The sequence below is a fragment of the Excalfactoria chinensis genome, chromosome 1 (genome assembly GCF_039878825.1).
Source record: "Excalfactoria chinensis isolate bCotChi1 chromosome 1, bCotChi1.hap2, whole genome shotgun sequence".
Classification (NCBI taxonomy): domain Eukaryota; kingdom Metazoa; phylum Chordata; class Aves; order Galliformes; family Phasianidae; genus Excalfactoria; species Excalfactoria chinensis.
Window position 1 is genome coordinate 22,394,770 of NC_092825.1, and position 20,451 is coordinate 22,415,220.

A 20,451-nucleotide genomic window follows, 5' to 3' on the forward strand; every position below is an offset into this window, starting at 1 on the left:
GACTCAGATGCTTGCTAGATCCTTCAACTTTAATTACACAAACATTCCTCTTGTATACAAGTCAGTGACTATTCAAAACTATCTGTAGATGCATAGCAATTCTAAGAAAGTATTAGAATCCATAGGTAAACTACAACTACACTTGGCATAAATTAAAGTTCCTGAAGCTTGAAGAATAAATTAGTTACTACAACTCCACTTAGTGAAATGTCTGTAATTTGTAGATGTATAACAATTCTAAGAAAGTATTTGAATCCTTCTAAGAAAGTATTTGAATGAAGTCTTGATTGTAGGCAACTGAGGCAATTTACAGATTATCAGGTAAACAGTAACATTTAGGCCTAAATTTATATTCATGTAAGCATACTTGAAAGAGTACTACAAACAGTAACTGCAATTTCCTTCTGAAGAAAAATCAATCCATCAGTCAATCAATAAACGTACATCTACACACACATGCGCGCAGAGTTCTGTAGTAGTAATTAGGAAAAGTAACTCAAAGTGCAGCTTTGCCTGAAGCACAAACCAAACTAGAATTCTGAAAAATGAGAAAAGGTATCACAAACTTGTTTGTTCATTCTGGTTTCAGGACAATGGCTCTCAAAATGTACCAAGATAATTATCTAATGCCTCTTTCACAAACAAGATGAACATACTAGCGTAAAATATCAATTTGAAAGAAACAGAAAAACAGAAGATGTATATTTAATATACCTGTTTCTTGAGCTGTCTCAGCGTTATTAATTCCGTTTCTGAATTCCTTGCACGCAACTCAAGTTGTTGTTTCTCCTCTGTCTCTCTAGCATATTGATCCTCTTTCCTCTTTAGCTGCTCTCTTGTTTCTTCATATTGTGTTTCAGCTCTACGTCTCTTTTCCTCTTCTCGTTTCAAAGAAAATCTGGGATTTAAAAGAGAATATTTGAGGAATTAAAGCACTGACAAAAACTGTAGAAATGTCACACCTTTCCAAATACAGAAGTTTTGCTGCGATTTTAAACTTTTAACATAACTCTAATTTCATTCCATTAGTGGTGGAAGACATCTTATACATGAGCTGTACAAGACTGACAAATAAGCCATTAAGTGATGTACAAAATTCAACATGTATTTCCACGTCAAGATAGGTAAACGTGAACAGTAAACCATAAACTTTTACTAACAAAAATGCACTGTTTTCAATAGGTTGATCATTATCCATATAGTACAGATTCATAATGACTGCAAGTAACACAAATAAAACAGCACATCACTTATCCAAGACGAATCAAAAACTTTTGAGAAGCCTTCCCTAAGACTATAACAACTGCTTAACACGTGTGGAGTAACATTTTCATTTCTTTCAATAAATTAAAGGATAAGGGCAGTGTTCCAAAGAGATTTTTAGACACGGTAAGATTAACATGATAAAAAAAAACAAACAACAAAACAACACAGTTTATGTGCCCCCAGAAATTTGCTTTACTAATTCTGGAAAATGAATATCAGCAACCACTAACAAGTAGTTCAAAAGATTGGCTGTGACATCAGTATTTAAGCTGCTTATTCTAAAGGAGAAAGATTTACGCATGTATAGCTAATACTGTTTTTAGATTTTACATAGAAAGAAAAAATGGATTCCTTGTATTTACAGATGTTTGGGAATTTTGAAAAATGTTTGGGAATTTTGAAAAAGGGTTATTTTATAAGTTTACCCTTTTACTGGCATTTCAAGTAATTTTGGTCTCTCCTCGGATGAAGAATTCTTTGTGTGTTTTTCTTCTATCATTTTTTCGTTCTTCCTTAGAGCAAGCTTTTCTTTTACTGGTTGATCGGTAATATTGCCCGCTGGTGTATCAGATTTATCAAGACCTTCCTGTTTCTCCACTGCTTGCATTTTGAAATGTTTCTGCTTCCTTTTCTCCTGCTCAACCTACGAAGAGAAAAATTCAGCTTCGTATATTTTTCTGATTCTAAAGGAGATCCAAGACCAAATAACCTAAGCTTGACTTTTAAAAGAATGTAAAATAAAAAAGAATTTTCACAAACATTACTCTACAAAATGTACCTAGTCAACAAATATACTCCAAATTCACTCTTGATTTGAAGTATAACAAACAAACAAACAAACAAACAAAAAAAGCAAAGCAGCCCTTAGGAAAGAAACAATAAAAGCATTACTGATGGATAAGAAATCAGATGGACTACACAACAGTAGTTGTAGAAACACAAAATAGGAGTGGATGTACGATGTGGTACTTCCTTGATGATGAGGAAAAAACCAAACTGAACTCAAAAGCAGAAACAGCTTCACAGCAATCAGGAGTTCTAGTGAGAGGTACACCATGCACAAACCACAGCAAACGAAGAGATGAGTCAAGACCCTGTTCAGAAGCTATTTTCATTTCCTGATCGACAATCAAAACTGGTGTACTTGTATGAATTTCTTTTCATGGTAATGAGGTGATGACTACTTACACTGGAACTGACTGTCACCTATTGTCAAACTGAAACAATACATTTTGATTTCTCAAAACCTTCTGATTACATTATGGGGAAAAGCACAATTCTCCACCGCTTTCCTTAGTTATGAGTAACGTTCTTCTCTTAAAACAAAAAAAAACAATTTACACAAAGCAACTTCTTTTAGTGATCAATAGCTAACATGAACAGGACCATTGATACTGAGAAAGACTAAAGAATAAGGAGCAGCAGGTGAACTTCTACCTCTTTTTGTAGCTGTACCTTCTCTTTTTCCAAAGCCAGGAATACCATTTGCAGCATTCCTACCTTACTCTTAAATCTTTCCACGTCTTGTTTTAGTTCTTCGTCCAGATTCCTTTCCAGCATGCCACAAGGTTGCTGAGCATGTGGGAAAAGATTTTCGATTCCTGTTTCTCCTATTTCCTCGTATTTGATAAGGCAGTCTCTGGAAACACTGTCACTAAGACAGATGTCCTTGCCAGTTTTCTTCTTGCTTACAGAACCAAGTGTACTTTCATCATTTGTGGAAATAGGTCTTATTTGAGGAAGAATATTAGAGATGTCATCCAAACTATTTGTTTTTAAACAATGTCTCAGGGAATATTCAGGACTTACCTCTACGTTCCTACTGATCCCATTCTCATTTTCTTCCGTTTCCACTGCTGTTGCTAGATGTGCTTGTGAATTATCTGTGTAATTAGTGCAGCCTTCTTCATCTGGTTTTCTCTCAGTAATTTCCACGTTTGCACTTAAGTTCTTGTGATCCGGAAGGACACCGAGACTCGTAACAACAATTTCTGTATTGGGTTCTTTTAGGTCTACGTTAAGTTTCACATCTCCAAACTCACTTTTACTTTCTGACTTATTACTTGACTCTGTCACACTAGATGAAACACAAAAACTCTTCAGTTCTTCCTTGAAGTCATCTCCTGACACTTCTGCCACAACGGATGTAGTTTCCTCAGATTCATTAATTTCACCAAACAGCTGCTTCAACTCTGCCATAACGCTTTTAAAATTTGTTTTCAGCTCCCTTTTCTCTTCTTCAACCCACATCCTTTCGTATCTCTCTTCCCACGGCTTTAGATTTAACTGCTTGTCAGCACTGTGGGATTCCTCATTTTCTGCTAGGGCTTCCTGATGAGAAATTTCTGCTTTGTCAGTCTGCTTTTCATGTGCTGTATTTTCTATCAAGTTGGTTGTTTCCAAAACATATTTATCCTTAAGGAAGCAGGTAAAGACAGAAGAATTGCCAAGAAAAATGAAATGACGGTTAAGCCATATAATTTACATTGCAAACTCATCCCATCATACAACAACAACAACAAAATAAAGATACCTTATTTATTTTTCCCTCAAAATAGAAGGATCTAGTTTAGAAACAATAGTTTTTCTTCAGCTGGAGTTCTCCGAACACAAGCATTGCTTTTACCAACTACAGAGAGTAGGCAGGCTAAAAGGTATCACCAAGCAGTTTATGTTTTAGTACTTTACTTTAAAAAAACACCACCACCACCACAAACAGAAACCAACAAAACAATCGGTAACAACGTAAAACACAACTGCCCAAATTTTCCCATACTCCATTACTTTCTACTGACTGTCACTTTAAACCCCCTGCTAGTTGAGTTAACATAGCGGGAGTGATCATAACAAGCTTTTTTACTATCCACCACAAGGGACTGGCTACATTACAATCACTTATGCTCCCCAGAGTCAGAAGTATTAAATTCCATTCCAATCTCCCAAGACCAATATTTACTAGGAAAACCTGTTCATTCCTGCCCTTGGCCCAAAATCAAGAACTGAGACGTCCATCAAAACTGTACCATGCCTCAAGCCCACTGACCAGCTCCTCTCTCCAGCCTTCTCATTATCTCTGACTTCACAGTCCCTGCAACAGTATCCTTGGTTTGTGCTCCCATCTGAGCAAGGATATTACTTCCTCCACTTCCCTTGAGGTATTACAGAAGACTCCAGACACTCACGGAAGATCCCTACCCAGTCCCGTATGCCCAATACAAACAGGATGCCTAGCTTATATTCCTCCATAATGGCCTTCAAAAAAAAAAATATTTTCAAACACTTACTAACTTGATCAGACAAGAATATATTTGTCTGCAGGGGCAGAGAAAGCACTGACAGACCATATTTCAGGTCTTTACTTGATCTTCCTCACATGCAGAGGAAAAGCTGGCATGCTTTGTCAAAGAAATAATCGCATGATATAAAATTTTGCTCCCAACTGAGTATGCATTTTGCACGGGAAAAAACAAAAAACCATCACATGACTGCACTGTTTCTCAGAATTGCACACAAGGAAAACCAGTGGTCAGTGTTTAAGCAAACCAGCTGGAAATGGACCTGGACAATGGTATGTATCCATCACAACTGCAAGCATTTTATACAACCATAAGAAGACAGTATCTAACATCAGGTGATACGAACTTCATGTGAAAGACTCATTTTGCAGAGCCGTTTCCTGACTGCCAAGATTTCTTTTCTTTTAACTCGTAATACAGTTTATCAATTCAGATTATAATTCGCAATATTTGGTTTCACATACCTGCCTCCCATAGTTTGCACTGGCATCCTTGACCATCTCTTTTTCCACTGATGACGACACATGAATGATAGATTCCGAGCACTCACCTACAGTGAAAAAATTACATCTTTATAACGAACATGACTTATTACAAAGTATTTATACCTAGAGTACATCCTTTTGTACTTTTTGTGCATTTGTGAGAAAACAGCACAAACTCACACAGCCTCTCAAGTGTATGATTTACAATTTGAACATAATATTATAATACAGTTTGAAGATGCATCTGTGTGAACTAATCTCTCTCAGGGCATTTTCCCTTTCATTCACAAGGGAAATTTGATGAAAAATCAGTACAAATGGTCAGAAATACACCTTTAAGAATCTCAAATGGTTTACTGTTTACTGAGTTCAGTTTTGGGCCCCTCACTGCAAGAAAGACATTGAGGCCCTGGAACGCGTTCAGAGGAGGGCTACGAAGCTGGTGAGGGGTCTGGAGCACAGGCCTTATGAGGAGCGGCTGAGGGAGCTGGGATTGTTCAGCCTGGAGAACAGGAGGCTCAGGGGAGACCTTATAGCTCTCTACAAGTCCCTGAAGGGAGGTTGTAGTGAGCTGGGGGTCGGCCTCTTCTCTCGTGTAATCAGTGATAGAACTAGAGGGAATGGTTTCAAGCTGCGCCAGGGGAGATTCAGGCTGGACATTAGGAAGTACTACTTCTTAGAAAGGGTAGTCAGGCACTGGAATGCACTGCACAGGGAGGTGGTGGAGTCACCGACCGACCATGGGGGCGTTCAAGAAACGTTTGGATGTTGTGTTGAGGGATATGATTTAGCTGGGAAACATTGGTGATGGTTGGACTGGATGATCTTTTAGGTCTTTTCCAACCTTGATAATTCTGTGATTCTGTGATATGTAGAAATATATTTATACATACATGACACACTGTATGCTATACAGTAATTGGCTAGATTCCTCTAGCTATTTTCATTTCTCCTTGTTTTGTGCCACAAAGGGTCTCATTTAACCCTTTTAGAATTAGAAATACGTGTACCATAGGAATTATAACGCTTTGCAGAAGAAATACAGCTTGCTGAAACCCAAAACCAAATATACAAGTTTGAAGAGAAACTTGCACGTCTACTTCTTAATACCTGATCTTTGAGAAAATACATGGACTTAAAATAAAAGACACAAGGAAGGATGAACAGAAAATACATGAAATGCTGACATAAAATGAACTATGAAAAGACTGTTTTTCCTGTCTAACTTAGCTATGTCCTATATCATCATTGGACTACATTTCACATTACTGCATAAAACAGACAAAACTAGAACTCAGCTAGAACACACAGAATCACAAAGGATGGAAAAGACCTCCAAGATCATGGGTAAACGAGGTTGCTAAGTCACTATCCACCATATTTAAAGAGTGGTGGCAGTCAGGTAAAACCCGCAGTGACTGGAAAAATAGAAACACCACACTTGTTTTTAAAGAGCGTTAAGAAAGGAGGTACTTTCCAGGGTCTAGACAACCTTCTGTTATGGAGTGACTAGAGTGGAGGATAAAGAAATAGCAACTGATGTTAGCTACCTTGATTTAAGACCTTTGACCTGAGCTCAAACAGTACACTCGTCTCACTACATTGGAGAAATATGATGGATGTATTCTTTGGTAGATAGGGAAGTGCTGCCAAGTGGTTTATCTGATATGTCAGTGAAAAGAGATCACATCCAGAAGGATACTGACAGCCTAGAGAAGCGGACCTTATGACGTTCAGCAAGGCCAAGTGCAAGATCCTGCACCTGGGTTGGGCAATCATCAGCATCAGCACAGACTGGGAGAAGTCCTGTGGAAAAGGACTTGGGGATGATGCTGGATGAAAGTTACATATAAGCTAACAATGCATGCCTGCAGTCCAGAAAGGCAATTGCACCCTGGGCTACAAAAAAAGAGGCCCTGCATGGCCAGCAGGCCAAAAGAGATGGCTGTCCCCTTCTACTCCACTCTTTCAAAACCCTACCAGGAGCACTGAGTTCATCTCTGGGGCCCCCAGCACAAAAAATCTCTGGCTAGAGCAGGTCCAGAGAAGGGTCTAAAAAAACAATTTGAGGATTGGAACACTTTTCCTATGAAGAAAGCTGACAGAGTTGGTGAATATAAGAGTTTGCAGAGACCGTATCATGGCCTTTCACTAATTAATGGGGGCTTATAAGAAAGACTTTTAACTATGGCCTGTAGTGATAGAGCGAAGGGTAACAGTTTTAAACTAAAAGACAGTTCAGATTAGATATAAGGAATAAATTCTTGATGAGGGTGAGGAGGCACTGGAACAGGTTACCCACAGCAGGGAAGTTGCAATTAGGTGATCTTTAAAGGTCCTTTCCAGTCCGCTTCTATAATTCAATGATTCTAACCATCTTTCATCCATCTTACAGAAACACTATCACCGCAGAAGAGAATCTCCTTTTCTTTATGCAAACACGCGTACATTTTTTCTGGAGGGAAGTTTAACCTCTATTGTCGTCAAAAGAAACGGTACCTTTTTTCCCAAGACAAGGATGTCAGACAGCTTGGAGCAATTTCCATTCCATACTTAGAAGTTGCAATAGGTTTCTGAACTCTATCTAGTCATCTACTTCATATGCTTGCTTATATAGGCTTTCACCTGATTTGTAAATTTTGGGGGCTCGCTGTAGAAATTCTAAGACCTTAATAGGGAACTGTTTTGTATCTCGCTAACAAATACTTAAATTCACATATATCAGAATGAAGAAACTAAGAACCCATGAAGGTTAGACATACACTCTCCCATGTATAACGTACGATCTAGCTGCTTCGCTTTTATTCTTCTTTTCCAACCAAAAGGAATTTATGCCAACTTACTTCCACTCACTACCTCCCACCTAAACTCTCTTTCCCATGTCCTTCCCCTAGCTCTAAACTCAGCGGCCAGTTTAAACAAAACATGAGAAGATGGCTTTGGAAGAGCATATGCAATACATGTTTTCAAACAACTGCCACAGAGGTAGAGAAAAAGCCAGCTAAATAATCGATCATGCTAAATGAAGCATAAGCCTCTGAATCGCCCATTCTGTCCCACCTGCAGCTCCTGGACAGCTTTGTTTGAAGATTCCTAGCCTGGAATCAGACACAGGACATGATTCCTACTGCCCCTCTACAGATTGGTATATTTGGCAATGAGAAGGAAATGAGTTGCAGGAATGAGCAAGACAGGAGCAATGGCATCCACTCTGAAAAGCCATAACTGCCGATTCCAGCCTGGATGATGACTATTCATGTTTTTGCAAAAAAAAATCTCTTTGAACATAAAATGCACAAAGAGAAAAGAGCATGCAGCCTGAGTGCTTCTGCCAGACCTTCTGTGCAGCATCTGACCAATAGCTACACACGTTCTGAAAACATCTACAACAGCATGCTATGCTCTGGAGACAGACAATGGAAATAGGATCTTCTGCTCTGACACCCTGCGGTGAGTACCAAAGCACCCAACTCTCTCTGAACCGGTCATGATCTCCTGCATTTTACAGCTGAACAAGGTTAGATACTGGAAAAGTCTTCTTGGAGTTTGACTCAGGTCTGCTCTTGGCTGAAGCCCTGAAAAAACAGTTTTTTAATCTGATAGTATCCATCAGAATGGGAAACAATATTGTCACACACGAGATACAGTAGACTAGCTTCTTGTTTGGTTCCGACCACATCAAGGCAAACACAGCAACTAAATTTATAAAGAAACTTGCATCATACACAATCATATGGAAGCCAGCACCGCAATTTGTGATTTTTAGGAATGAAGAAGAAGGAATAAAATCTGTAAACTTTCTCTACCACAGCAGGCTAGGGTTGACAGGGAACAGGAAAGTTTATTATCTTTGAGGATAATCATCATTTACTAAATTTACTGAGCACTTATACTTATAGAGGAGCAATCAGGATCAATACTTAATTAAACTCACTTCTCTTATTAGCAGTGTCTTCTGATGCTTTACAGACTTGATGTTTATTACTGCAAACAGAATGTGTCATACCCCCCAAAACTGCCGTTTGCAGCTTCCTTCCAGTAACTTCCTTCTCCTGTTCTTCTTCTTCGTTCCATTTAGGTGACTCCTTCTAAAAGAGATTGACCAAAACAGATGAAAAGCACAGAAATCAGTATCTACTTCACCACCCATTAACAGCTTGGAAAACGGTTTTCATGAGTAAAACTAAAATGAAGCCTAGTGCAACAAGGTTTCAAAAGGCCTACAATTTTTAGTGGGAATCTGCACAATTAAACTGCAGAGCCTCAGGCTGTAAACTTCATCTCTGGCTATGCAAAACTTCTGAGAAGCACTTCCTTGTGTCAATCTAACTGCAGTTTCATTGATATTATTCAGGAAGTCATTCCTTCTTTCTGCCTACCTAGCTCACAATTTTATTAGTTTCCTGCCCTCAATTTCATTCCAAACTTTCTTTTGTTTCTTCAGTTCCAGTCATTACCCCATGAATTCCACTAAATGGGTCCAACATTTAACGGGCATTATCCATTCCCTCAGTTTTACGTAACAGAAAGTCCACAGATTCCAGAAAGAGTGAAGTTTCCCATCTTTTTCCTTCAAAACCTCTGCAATCTCATAGTAAAAATACTGAAAGTAATGTCTGAGTTTGGCTATGAGCAAGATATTTTCAGTATCAAAATACAATGATTGAAATACAGTTATGTGATAAGTATTAACAGGAATACAGTTTACTGTTGCTTGCCTGTATTGCCCTCAACAAACCCTTGCAATTGAAACATCCCTGTACACTTACTTTTGTGCTTGAGGAAAATGCTGCCCTTTGATTTTCCTCACATCTATCTAGGCCAAGGTTTACACTTTTTTGTTTTAGTGCTACCTGGAATTTAATACGTATTTCTTTACGCTGCCCTTCTTCAGCATCTTCATCATTCATGATGGAGCTTGGTCTTTGATTTCTGTTAAATATCTTCCGTATCATGCTTTTCTTGTTGCAGCTTTCATCATGCAACCTTTCGTAACGTACATCTATAAAAGACACAGGAGTATCAACAGACTCTTCAATCTTTTCTTCAGTTTTTTTAAGTATTTTCTGAGAATCACTGGAGACGCTTCCAGCTCCACACTGGGCATCCCCTTCATTCTCAGCATTACTAAGATAACCCAATTTCTGATCAACTTCTTCTTTAAGTTCTATTTTACCTCTCTGCTCCTCTTCCATTATGTCATTAGACTGAGTTTCTTCATCTTCCTCCACTTCTTCCTCTTCCTCAAGGCTGCTTGAATCTGAGACATCTTGTTTCAACAACTCTCTGCATTCTCCTCTCTTCAGATTTGCACCTGTTGGTTCTTTTTGTTTGAGCCTTTTCTTCTGTGACTTAAGGTTTTCAATTCTAGAATAATCACCACCTCCTTAAAGCATGAGAAAAGGAAAGAGGAATATGAATCAAATGGGTTACATAAATAGCAACAGGCATTTTACCCATTTAAAACACAGGAAAGTAGTCATCTGGGACTGTATGGAAAAGAAGCCAGGTAAGGGCAGGACGGGGAAAGGACACATCAGACACAAAGGCTTAGGAGTGGACTCGGTATCGTCATTTTCATTATCTTACTTGTTTTACTCTGAAATGACCATCTGTTCTGTTCTTATAACACTACTTTCCTCAATTATTACAGCCAAGTGAAAACAACAACAACAGCAAAAACCCAAATGAAATTACTTAGCAAGTTCACTTTTGTATGTCATTGTATTATATATCCAAATAACTTACCAACATTCCTGAACTTTTGGAGAACATTCATTAACATCCTCAACTTACGCTTCTGTGGCTTCTGCAAATAAAAATGCATTTTAAAAGAATTATTTGGTCTGTTTTTGTTTGCTTCTTTGTTCTAAGGCAAATCCTTTACTTACATCAGATCTTGAATAGTAAATTCAACCAGGCTGTCTCCTTTTGAAAGGACTCAGATGCTTGCTAGATCCTTCAACTTTAATTACACAAACATTCCTCTTGTATACAAGACAGTGACTATTCAAAACTATCTGTAGATGCATAGCAATTCTAAGAAAGTATTTGAATCCATAGGTAAACTACAACTACACTTGGCATAAATTAAAGTTCCTGAAGATTGAAGAATAAATTAGTTACTACAACTCCACTTAGTGAAATGTCTGTAAATTTCAAAATAATGCTAGAAATATGAATCACTTCCCCTAAAAATCAGTGCAAGAAAATAGAATAAATTTTAAAGTACACATGCTTACATCTCCAGCATTACAGAGTGCGCTGAACTACCAAACTAAAGTTCCTAATCACTGCAGAATCCCAGTTCAACAAACCAAATACTCCAGACATCACTGAAAAAATTGGTAATCCTTAGGAACTTTCATAAAAACAGCAGGATCAGCACATGGAGCTTATAAAGAGTAAAATCCAGGTATTCAAAAAAATGAAGAAAATCATGCAGTGTGAGATCATATACAAGCATGGAATGTCATCCCACAGAAGGAAGAAAGAAATAAAGAATAATTATTTGAGCAGCTCAAGCATCAAGCACTCAAGGAACCTAGTGAGGAAGGAAAGAGAACCAGGTGATGAACAATTTCACTAGATTTTGATAAATAAATGTTCTTTTCCATTATCATGTTCTTTATCATTCTATCATTTAAATTAGGGGAAACAATAGTGAAGTTTGAAAGAGAACAGAATAGGTTAGTTATTAACTTATCAGCTCCTAGGGTTTGCAAATCTCACTCGATGAACAACTAATACAATGGGGTAGTTTATCTAAATATCTACTCCTCTTTCGCCTCAAACCACAAATCTACTGCATGTTCTGCCAAAGCAACAAGTTTTTAGGAAAAACTTAGAGCGGAAGAAAGGTTGGCAGATGAGAGACTCTTCTTATACAGAAAAAAAGAAAAAAAAAAAAAAGAATTGGCTGGAAAAAGAGTTTCCTTCTATCTCAGAGGAAACTGCCTTCAAATCACTTATTTTATACAACTATTTTCCTCTAAAGGCATCATACCTTGGCTGTAAAATCCAGTTCTTCTTCCTCAGAAGTATGCCAACTGTCATTACTGCCCTCTTTTTCAGAACTTCTTCAAAAACAAAGCAAAGTAAGTACTGGTCCTCTCAAATCATCCCCAAATAAGCGTTTGGTATTTTCAAAAGACTCACCTTGTTGAGTCTCCTTGGGAAATGTCATCCATTGCTGTTCAAATAGAAATCGATGTGTTGAAATTAGATCTTGCATACTAAACGTTAACCAATGCAGACATTTAACATGGAAAACAGCTCATACTAGTACGGAAAGCTGAAGTGGCCAATTCAATAAAAACAGCATGAAGGAAAGTGTTTACAAAACAAATGCTTCTTCAAATCATACTGAATTGTAAAAATAAAATAATAACAAACAAATCAGAGATATCGACAATATCTACTTTTTTTTTTTTTTTTTTTTTTTGCTGCCCTACCTTGCTATGGATTATAAATAGATATATTTATAAATATAAAGAAAATCAAAAAGCATACTCAGGAGCTATAGGTTCTCCCTAGGTAGAAGAATCACCAGCATTTCTCTACAGTGAATCAAAAAATGATATACGTGAGACAAAAGGAGCATTACCAGGGCATGCTATACTACAAGTTTTTACCAGTTCAGTGAAGGCAGTAACTCACACCTAAGACTATAGGATAGGTCAGGTCAAAAGGGATCTCCGGAAGTCTCTCAGCCAACTACTTAAAACCAGCTCAGCTTTGAGGTCAGGAGAAGTCGGTCAGGGTTTTATTCAGTCTAGTCTTGAACACCTCCGAGAAGAGAAACTTCCCAGCTTCTCTGTTTTGCCATCCTTATCACGGCAACACTTTTCATCTCCCGTTAGAGAGATGTTTCCCGTTACATCACCATTTCTAAGCAAGAGGAGAACAGATTACAAAACAAACAACCCCCAAAACCAACACTATCACAAGGGATAAAAGCAAACGCCAAATTCAGTAATAAGGGACTCATGCAAAACATGCAAAAGGACAAAAGCTGCCCCAAATCCACTCTAACTCATAGAGCCTAAATCATCAAGATACAGATCTGCAAGATAATAAGCACCTATGATGTGCAAGTATTGGTGCATCACAAGACACGTCGTATTTAAAATACTACTGTGCAGAATGAATACCTTCCCTTGATTCGCCCGCCTGTTCTCAGTGTCTGCTCAGGAGACCGTTGCATTCCTACATCCATTAAGGGAAAGGCATGGAAAGGACAGACAACAGTGACATCAGAATAAATGTGGAATCTCAGAAGTTTGGAAAACACAAAAAGCACACAGACAAAGCTACAGCACTGGGAGAATGCACTGTGACTATGACATGCATCTATGTGCACATGTACATCTGTGTGCCAAAAGAGAAACTGAGGAACACCATCCTGGCATCAAATTCTTTCACAACAAATCTGTTACTTTTCTCTGGAGCAGAAGGTTGTCCTACTTACGTGGATTTTATCACATACACATGCAGTGGTGTGGAAAAACAGCTACTATCAGAAACATACACTTAAGAGACAGTTCAAAAGAATCATCGGATGGCTTGGGTTGAAAAGAACCTCAAGATGGTTTCTCATCCCTTCTGGCTTTTCTCCGTTTCCTTAAGAGGGAACGCAGAAAAAGTTTTGTCTGACCTCAGGAGATATAAATCACACAGAAGTGCTAGTTTACTTTTCTAAGAGTTTTGCAATGCTGAGACAATTCCTCTAATCATAGAATCACTCAGCTTGGAAAAGACCTTAAAGATCATCAAGTCCAACTGCAAAGGACTCAGGGAAACACTGAACAATACACCAGTATGTGCTGCAGTGGCTAACAATACCGTCACTGCAGACATACTAGGAATAGGAACAGCACAACTACTGTTAGTCTCAAACATAAACTCCCACTCAAAACCTAAGAGATCCGTCATTCAGTATGTTCTGGAAGCCTATTTGGCTGTGAGTAATAAAAAGGTTCATATTCTGACATCCAAATAATCATGGGCAAACTTGTTAAAAAATGCTGACCTGTTCAACATTCTTCAGAATCTTCTCTTCTAATTAGAAAGTACAAAAGGAGCAGAAAGGATAAGGTCAAAATTTTACATTGCGGAAAAATAAAAGAGAAGAGCAAAAGCCAATAAAAGAATTCCAAAGTGGGTGTTTCTCTGGTCCCTCTCTCAGCATCCTGGCTTCTCCCCTAAACGACACTTTTAAGACTGTTACTGTGGCATATTAAAAGGACTCTCACGATGCAGGCTGTGGATGCAATCAGAGACTGCAGAATTAATTCCAATATTGTTTCTACTGTGCTAATAAACCTTCTCTCTGCGCCCTCCCACTCCTCTGCTGGGGTCATCCTTAAAAGACCGAGCACAGGAAGAATCACAGAATGCTTTGGGGTGGAACAGACCTTTCATATCATCTAGTTCCAACTCCCTGCTATAAGCACGGACACCTCCCTCTAGACCAGGCTGCTCAAAGCCCCATCCCCCCCTGGCTTTGAAGGCTTGCAGGGAGGGAGCATTTTCAACCTCTCTGGGCAACCTGTTCCAGTGTCTCATCCTCCTCACAGTAAATAATTTCTTCCTGATATCTAGTGTAAATGTACCCTCTACTCGGAAGAAGAAACCCTCAAGTCACATATTTTAAATTAACCCAGGCCTGTTAGTCCTTACAGTGGGGAACCAGAGCAACTATCTACGTGCACGGAAGGTAGCAACTGACTGAAACAGTTTGGGTGAAAACAGTATTTCAATGATTAAACCAACTGCATCGAGCCCCACTGAAAAACAAGCAAACAAAACTTCAAAACCAACCTACGAAGAAACTTCTTCAACCACTGTCTAGTTCAAAGCAACTGCTCCTACGTCAAAGGCAACATCACATGGGTCTAGAAATCTATTCTTCCATCTGGGATAAGTCCGGGAAGAAAAAATATGCCATGTGTTCTTTGTTCATATTTCTCAGTCTTTATAATAAAAAAGCAATGAATTGTGTTTGAACAGTCTGCTGCCCATCTGACACGATTCTCACACAAAACCCTTAAAAATAAGGAACAAATAAAACCTCGTACCATAGTATCATAGTATCATAGTATTGTGCGAGTTGGAAGGGACCTTAGAGATCATCGAGTCCAACTCCCGGGATTCGAGCCCTCTGTGTAGCAGAGCGGCACTTCTACCCCCTGCTCCACAGGGGGGGATTCGAACCCGGGCCCCCTGGTGTTGCAAACGGGAATTTTACCGCTGCGCCACCAGAGGCACACCAGAGGTACGTTGGGGCCTGAAATGTAAATTGCAAGGCAATTTCTTTCATATTAAAATAGCAACTTTCTAAGATTCCTTTAGGGCAATGTGAGCTTATAAATGCTGCCTGGATTTTACAGACTCACTGAAGGAATGTATTTCTTATATTTACATGGCAATGAGAAAATGTAACAGTTTCTCTGGATCACAAAGTCTTTTTTTTTTGTCTTTTTCTTTTTTTTTCATTTTAAATAAAACTAATTGAAGAAAAGCATTACTTTGATTATATATCAAACCATGTCCAAAAAGATACAGTACATACAAACACTGTACTGTTGTTGCTCAGGAAGTTACTTTTCCAAGACAATTTTTGTTCATGTCTCCACAGCACAAACAAAAGCAATTGTACCTGAAGGTGAGAAATTGTCTCTCACAAAAAAGGAGCTTTACACAGGTGCAACTATTAAAATTAAAACAAAGTGACAGAAATCCAGCGGTAATCAACAAAAGATGCATCTTCTTGCAATTCATCTGCTGCTTCGCCGCTACAGAAGATAAAACTACCATTTGGGACGAAACTACAGCTTTTGCAATTGGATGTTCTGAACAACAATCTAAACGAGCCTCTCTGAGTAAAATGGCACACCCAAAAAACACAATGCCACTTTAACCTAGTTTGTTCCTTCTCTTCCCTCCTCCCCCTTGCTAAAGGGAAAATTTAAATAAATGGGCAACTTGATGGGCTGAAAGCGACAACTGTATGAGCAGATGGATGTAGTGCACACAAATCACAACTGTCCCCACAGCCCGTGGAGATGCAGTGTAAACTAGCAGCAAGCAAACACATTCCTAACACTTCTTATGACAGTCCACCTGATGCTTTCACTGAAGTCCACACTGAGCACGGTAAATTTAAAAGATGCAAACTAACCTAAGGAAGGGGCCACCACGATTCTGCCCATTAGCTCTACCACAGTTAAGTATCCTACCTTCTCTGCTCAAAGCAGGTGCACCCAATGCGAAGCCAGTCATCGGCACTGGGATGCCTCCCGTGGCACCTGCACAAGCTTCCCCAGTGCTGTCATGGTCTTCATATTTAGTCAGGTCTTTACTGAGACTATGGAAAGCAAAAGAGGAAATGCATTTGGGAAAAATAATCCCACAGCTGCACACAACACTTAATGGAATAATAAGAGCCTTGTATTATCCATCCTAGACATAATCATAGCCAAAACAATTTGCATATTCACTAAGTGTAACATACTCTACTTTTTGCATAACCGTAACATACTCAAATACTCTGGACACGTCTATTTGATAGATGCACATCCAGATCTATGAGGTTGTTTACTTCTGCCTGGTACCCTCTGCAGTCCAGTTTTTACAAATACAGCCACTCTTATGAATGAACACCCATGGGTAAAATACTTATCCGTAGGAGGAGTAAAGCTGCTTAGTAATTTAACAAAGGAAATAACAGCCAGATCTCCTCTGAAACAAAACACAGGCGGTTCCTGGTCAGTGGAACTGAAGACAGGAATAACAAGGGTTCTCTTTTGAGAAGAGTTTACAAACATTTCAGTTTTTCAAGTTGAACTTCCGTGTCTGTGGGCTACAGACACATTTTAATAGTGTATACTAGGCAGACATCAGCTTAGCAACCAACACTTGAAATCTTACAGAGAATTTGGAGCAGAAGCCCTTTCCTCAACTTTCAGATTAACACCAGACACATAAACACATCGGAGCGGCCGCTACTGCCCGTCCCAGCCAGGTCAGGCAGCGGGGATCCCCGGCCCGGCCCGCCGCCCTTACCGCTGCGCCTTGTCGCGCTCGTCGATGTCGTCCTCCTCCAACCCCCGCCGCACCTGGGCCAGGTCTCCGGCGGCGGCCCCGCGGTGCAGCTCGCTCAGGTCGTTGCCGCTGAGCTCACACGCACCGGCGGGACGCGCCGAGGCGGTGCTGCCGGGCGGCGGATCCTTTTTCTTCTTCTTTTTGAAGATGCTGAAAAACTTTTTCATTTTGGCCGGGCCGAGTCCCGAGCACTACGCGCAAAGGCGCCGTACGCTCAGGAAGGCATAGCCAATAAACAGGCAGCAGAGCAGCCTCCGACTCCCAGCAAGGGAGCCGCAGCGATGTTAAGAGCGTACGCGCCCGCGGAGAGCAGGAGCGTGCGGCCGTGCGGGCTCAGTCACAGCCGGAAGCGCCTAGCAACGGTGCGTTCTGGTGCCGATGCAATAGCAACGGGGATGACCGTCTGCAGGGTTCTGTTCCGCTGTATCAAAGCCCCTGTAGTTAAACTTCATTTACTTTTTCTTCCGGTAGAGGAGACAAGTGCAGTTCAGCTTCACTTGCATCTTTTGTGCACGAATCCTTGTTTCCAATACTTTTAAGATGACCTTCCCTTAGAAATAACTTTCAGGGTGCTTAGTATGAAATTGCAAGTTAAGCTGTATAAACTGAATGTGTACAATGATTTTTCCCTGCTGAAAAAGACTTGGGGCTGTGCTGGTGGAGGGCAAGCTGGACATGAGCCAGCAGCATGCCCTCACAGCCCAGAAAGCCAACCATATCCTGGGCTGCATCAAAAGAAGCATGGCCAGCCAGCCTCGAGTATGTAATCCTGCATTTTGATTCTGTGTGTTAAAACAGGAACTTAAACTGAGTGAGGAAATCTTAACACAAACAGCATTTCAGTACAATGGACAGCTGAATTTACTCAAGGCAGAATTGGCAATGCTAACTTCCAAGCTAGAACAGAAAAAAGAAAGCAAAGACAGGCTGGAAACAGAGCTTGAATCATTCCATTCCCGCTTGAATGTAGTGGTTCAAGATCTCAAATGTCATCAGTCATTGAGAAGTGATGCCGAAAGACCATATCAGAGAGAACATGATGAACGGCTTCGTTTACAAGACAAGCTCCATCATGAGCTCTCTGATGTGCCAGACAGCAACAAGAGCTTGTCTCAGCGGCTGAGTAAAATGGAAAGAAAAGGTAACAGTCTAGAAAACGAGCTTCACCAGTTGAAAGAAACACTTCAGGAAAAAACACTGCTTTTAGAAATGACGCAAAAAGACTTAAATCAAGCCCTGTGTCAAGCGAAAGAAAATGAGCATGCGCGACAAATTGAGAAAGACCAAGTCAGTAAATTTATGATAAAGCAGGAGTCTATGCAGGAACGATTGGCCCAGCTCCAAAGTGAAAACCTTCTGCTCCGTCAGCAGCTGGAAGATTTGCAGAACAAGGGGACCATCAAAGAAAAGGTTATGAATGATGTCCAGGACAGACTTCATGAAATGTTCAACAAACTCAGAGCTGATTGTGAGAAGCAGGTTTACCTCATGGAAGAGAGAAACAAGGAATTAAATACCAAGTGTACTGATTTAAGGGAACAAGTCTTTAAATATGAGACTGACAAAGTAGAAAGAGAGGTAAGCTATACAATTAGAAGAAATTAAAATGTTTCAATGCATAAAATGAATTTGTATTTCTAAAGCACATCAGGCATAAGTTATACACATAGGACCAAATCATGTTGTTTTGTTGTGCTTCACTGTTTTTTCTCTTAGAATTAAGGAGGATCGGTAAATGGATGAATTGTATAATATGGTCAGTTTAAAGGAGTAAAGTCAAGTTTCATGTTTTTCCTCATGTCCATCTGTTTCCTTAGCGTGTGATCAGACAGCTGCAGCAGGAGCTTGCTGATGCTCTTAAAAAGCAGTCTATGTCAGAAGCTTCCCTTCAAGTTACTACACGCTACCGCAGTGACCTTGAGGAAGACAAAATTGCGCTTGCAAAAGGAATTGGACAGGGTGAAAACCAAGGTACAGAGATGCTGTAACTTATACGTATAAATTTGAGGGCGATTATTCCCTGTTTCTGGTGAAGAAGAGAAAAATAATGTTCTGACAGCAAGTATCAGAGAGAGTTAAGGAGGTTAGCAGTGATACCCTGTCATAATTCATGAAGCTGGTGAAGTCCTTGCCAACTGGCCTCCTCCTCTGTAGTGAAAGATAAGTGTTACTGGAATCATCACAAAGCCAACTAGTTTCTTTTGCAAGTAGGAGACATTCTTCAGCCCCACAGCATAAGTTCTTCTTGCGGCTCCAGGCTATTGCAGCAGTGTTCTTTCTTAACTTCTCAACTTGCCCCTTGTCATCTGTGATCACAGTCAAACCTGTGCCAAATCAGAGCAGAGATTGCAAAGTATAAGCACATGTCCTCCTATCCTAGAAATAAGTTCAAGGGGATAGATTTAAAGGCAAGTATATGAACTGCATTGTTCTGTGCACTTGGTGTTCATGACTGGGTGGTCTTTGACATGAGGTCACTATGTCTTTAACTGGAGAAGATCTGTATTTGAGAAGCTGCTTTGCAAAATGACCTGGTGTCTCAGCAGGTTATTGCTTTTGGTTTGGCCAAGTATGGTGTCTGATTTCTGAGAAAAAGTAGAAATACCGGACAGCTGAATTTGAGTTTTGCTTTTTTGTTCTCTATGAGAGCTGTGTTTTTTGTTTTTTTTTTTTTTTTTTTTTTTTCTGAAACATCTACCATAATAGTGTACTATTGAGCTGTGAATAGTTGGTTAGTATTTTTGATAGTATAGCAAACAAGTAGTTACAGTATGTCACTAGTCACTGAGAAGGTAGGATTGGCAGTGTCATTGCTCATAATGGTGTTATAGAAAATCCTTTGTACAGATGGGAGAGGCCAGTGTCACAGATGATGAAATATCATCTGTTACTGTTCATTTGCTCAGAGAAATGAAGGCTTGAACGAATTGGAAACGATTCCAGTACTCTGGGTAGAGGGTTTATGTAGATACATGCAATATTCAAATTCTTCAGCGCTCACTGAGTTCTCTGTACTGAACCTAACCTGGCTGCTGAGGATTCTCACTGCTATTTTACAGTTACAGGAATCTGAAGAACAGTGTATTCAGTCTGAGCATTGTGTTCATGACTTGAAGACTGTCCTAGATAGTAAGGAAAGAGAAGTTATCAGCTTCTACACAGAAACTGCAGGACCTTCTGTTAGCAGCTTCTGGAACCAGTACTACCATAAAACAACTGGAAGAACACGTGCAGCGGTAAGAAAACAGGAGAGTGAAGCAAGGTTTTGCTTTCTGGGATTCTCTGAAAACGTCAGGATT

The 20,451-nt window shown here is 39.7% G+C and overlaps 1 protein-coding gene across 1 annotated transcript in view; it reads right to left on the bottom strand.

Annotated features, from left to right (window-relative positions):
- Window positions 1-17,655, bottom strand: part of LOC140247278 (uncharacterized) — a 41,641-nt gene extending 23,986 nt beyond the window's left edge. The window contains 14 exon segments of the mRNA XM_072326769.1: window positions 1,700-1,909; window positions 2,722-3,681; window positions 4,462-4,518; window positions 5,027-5,112; window positions 9,054-9,135; window positions 9,817-10,433; window positions 10,796-10,856; window positions 12,054-12,126; window positions 12,206-12,239; window positions 13,201-13,216; window positions 13,218-13,255; window positions 16,288-16,415; window positions 17,114-17,286; window positions 17,650-17,655. Of these exon segments, the coding sequence (XP_072182870.1) occupies window positions 1,700-1,909; window positions 2,722-3,681; window positions 4,462-4,518; window positions 5,027-5,112; window positions 9,054-9,135; window positions 9,817-10,433; window positions 10,796-10,856; window positions 12,054-12,126; window positions 12,206-12,239; window positions 13,201-13,216; window positions 13,218-13,255; window positions 16,288-16,415; window positions 17,114-17,286; window positions 17,650-17,655 (2,541 nt within the window).
- Between the last annotated feature and the right edge of the window lie 2,796 nt (window positions 17,656-20,451).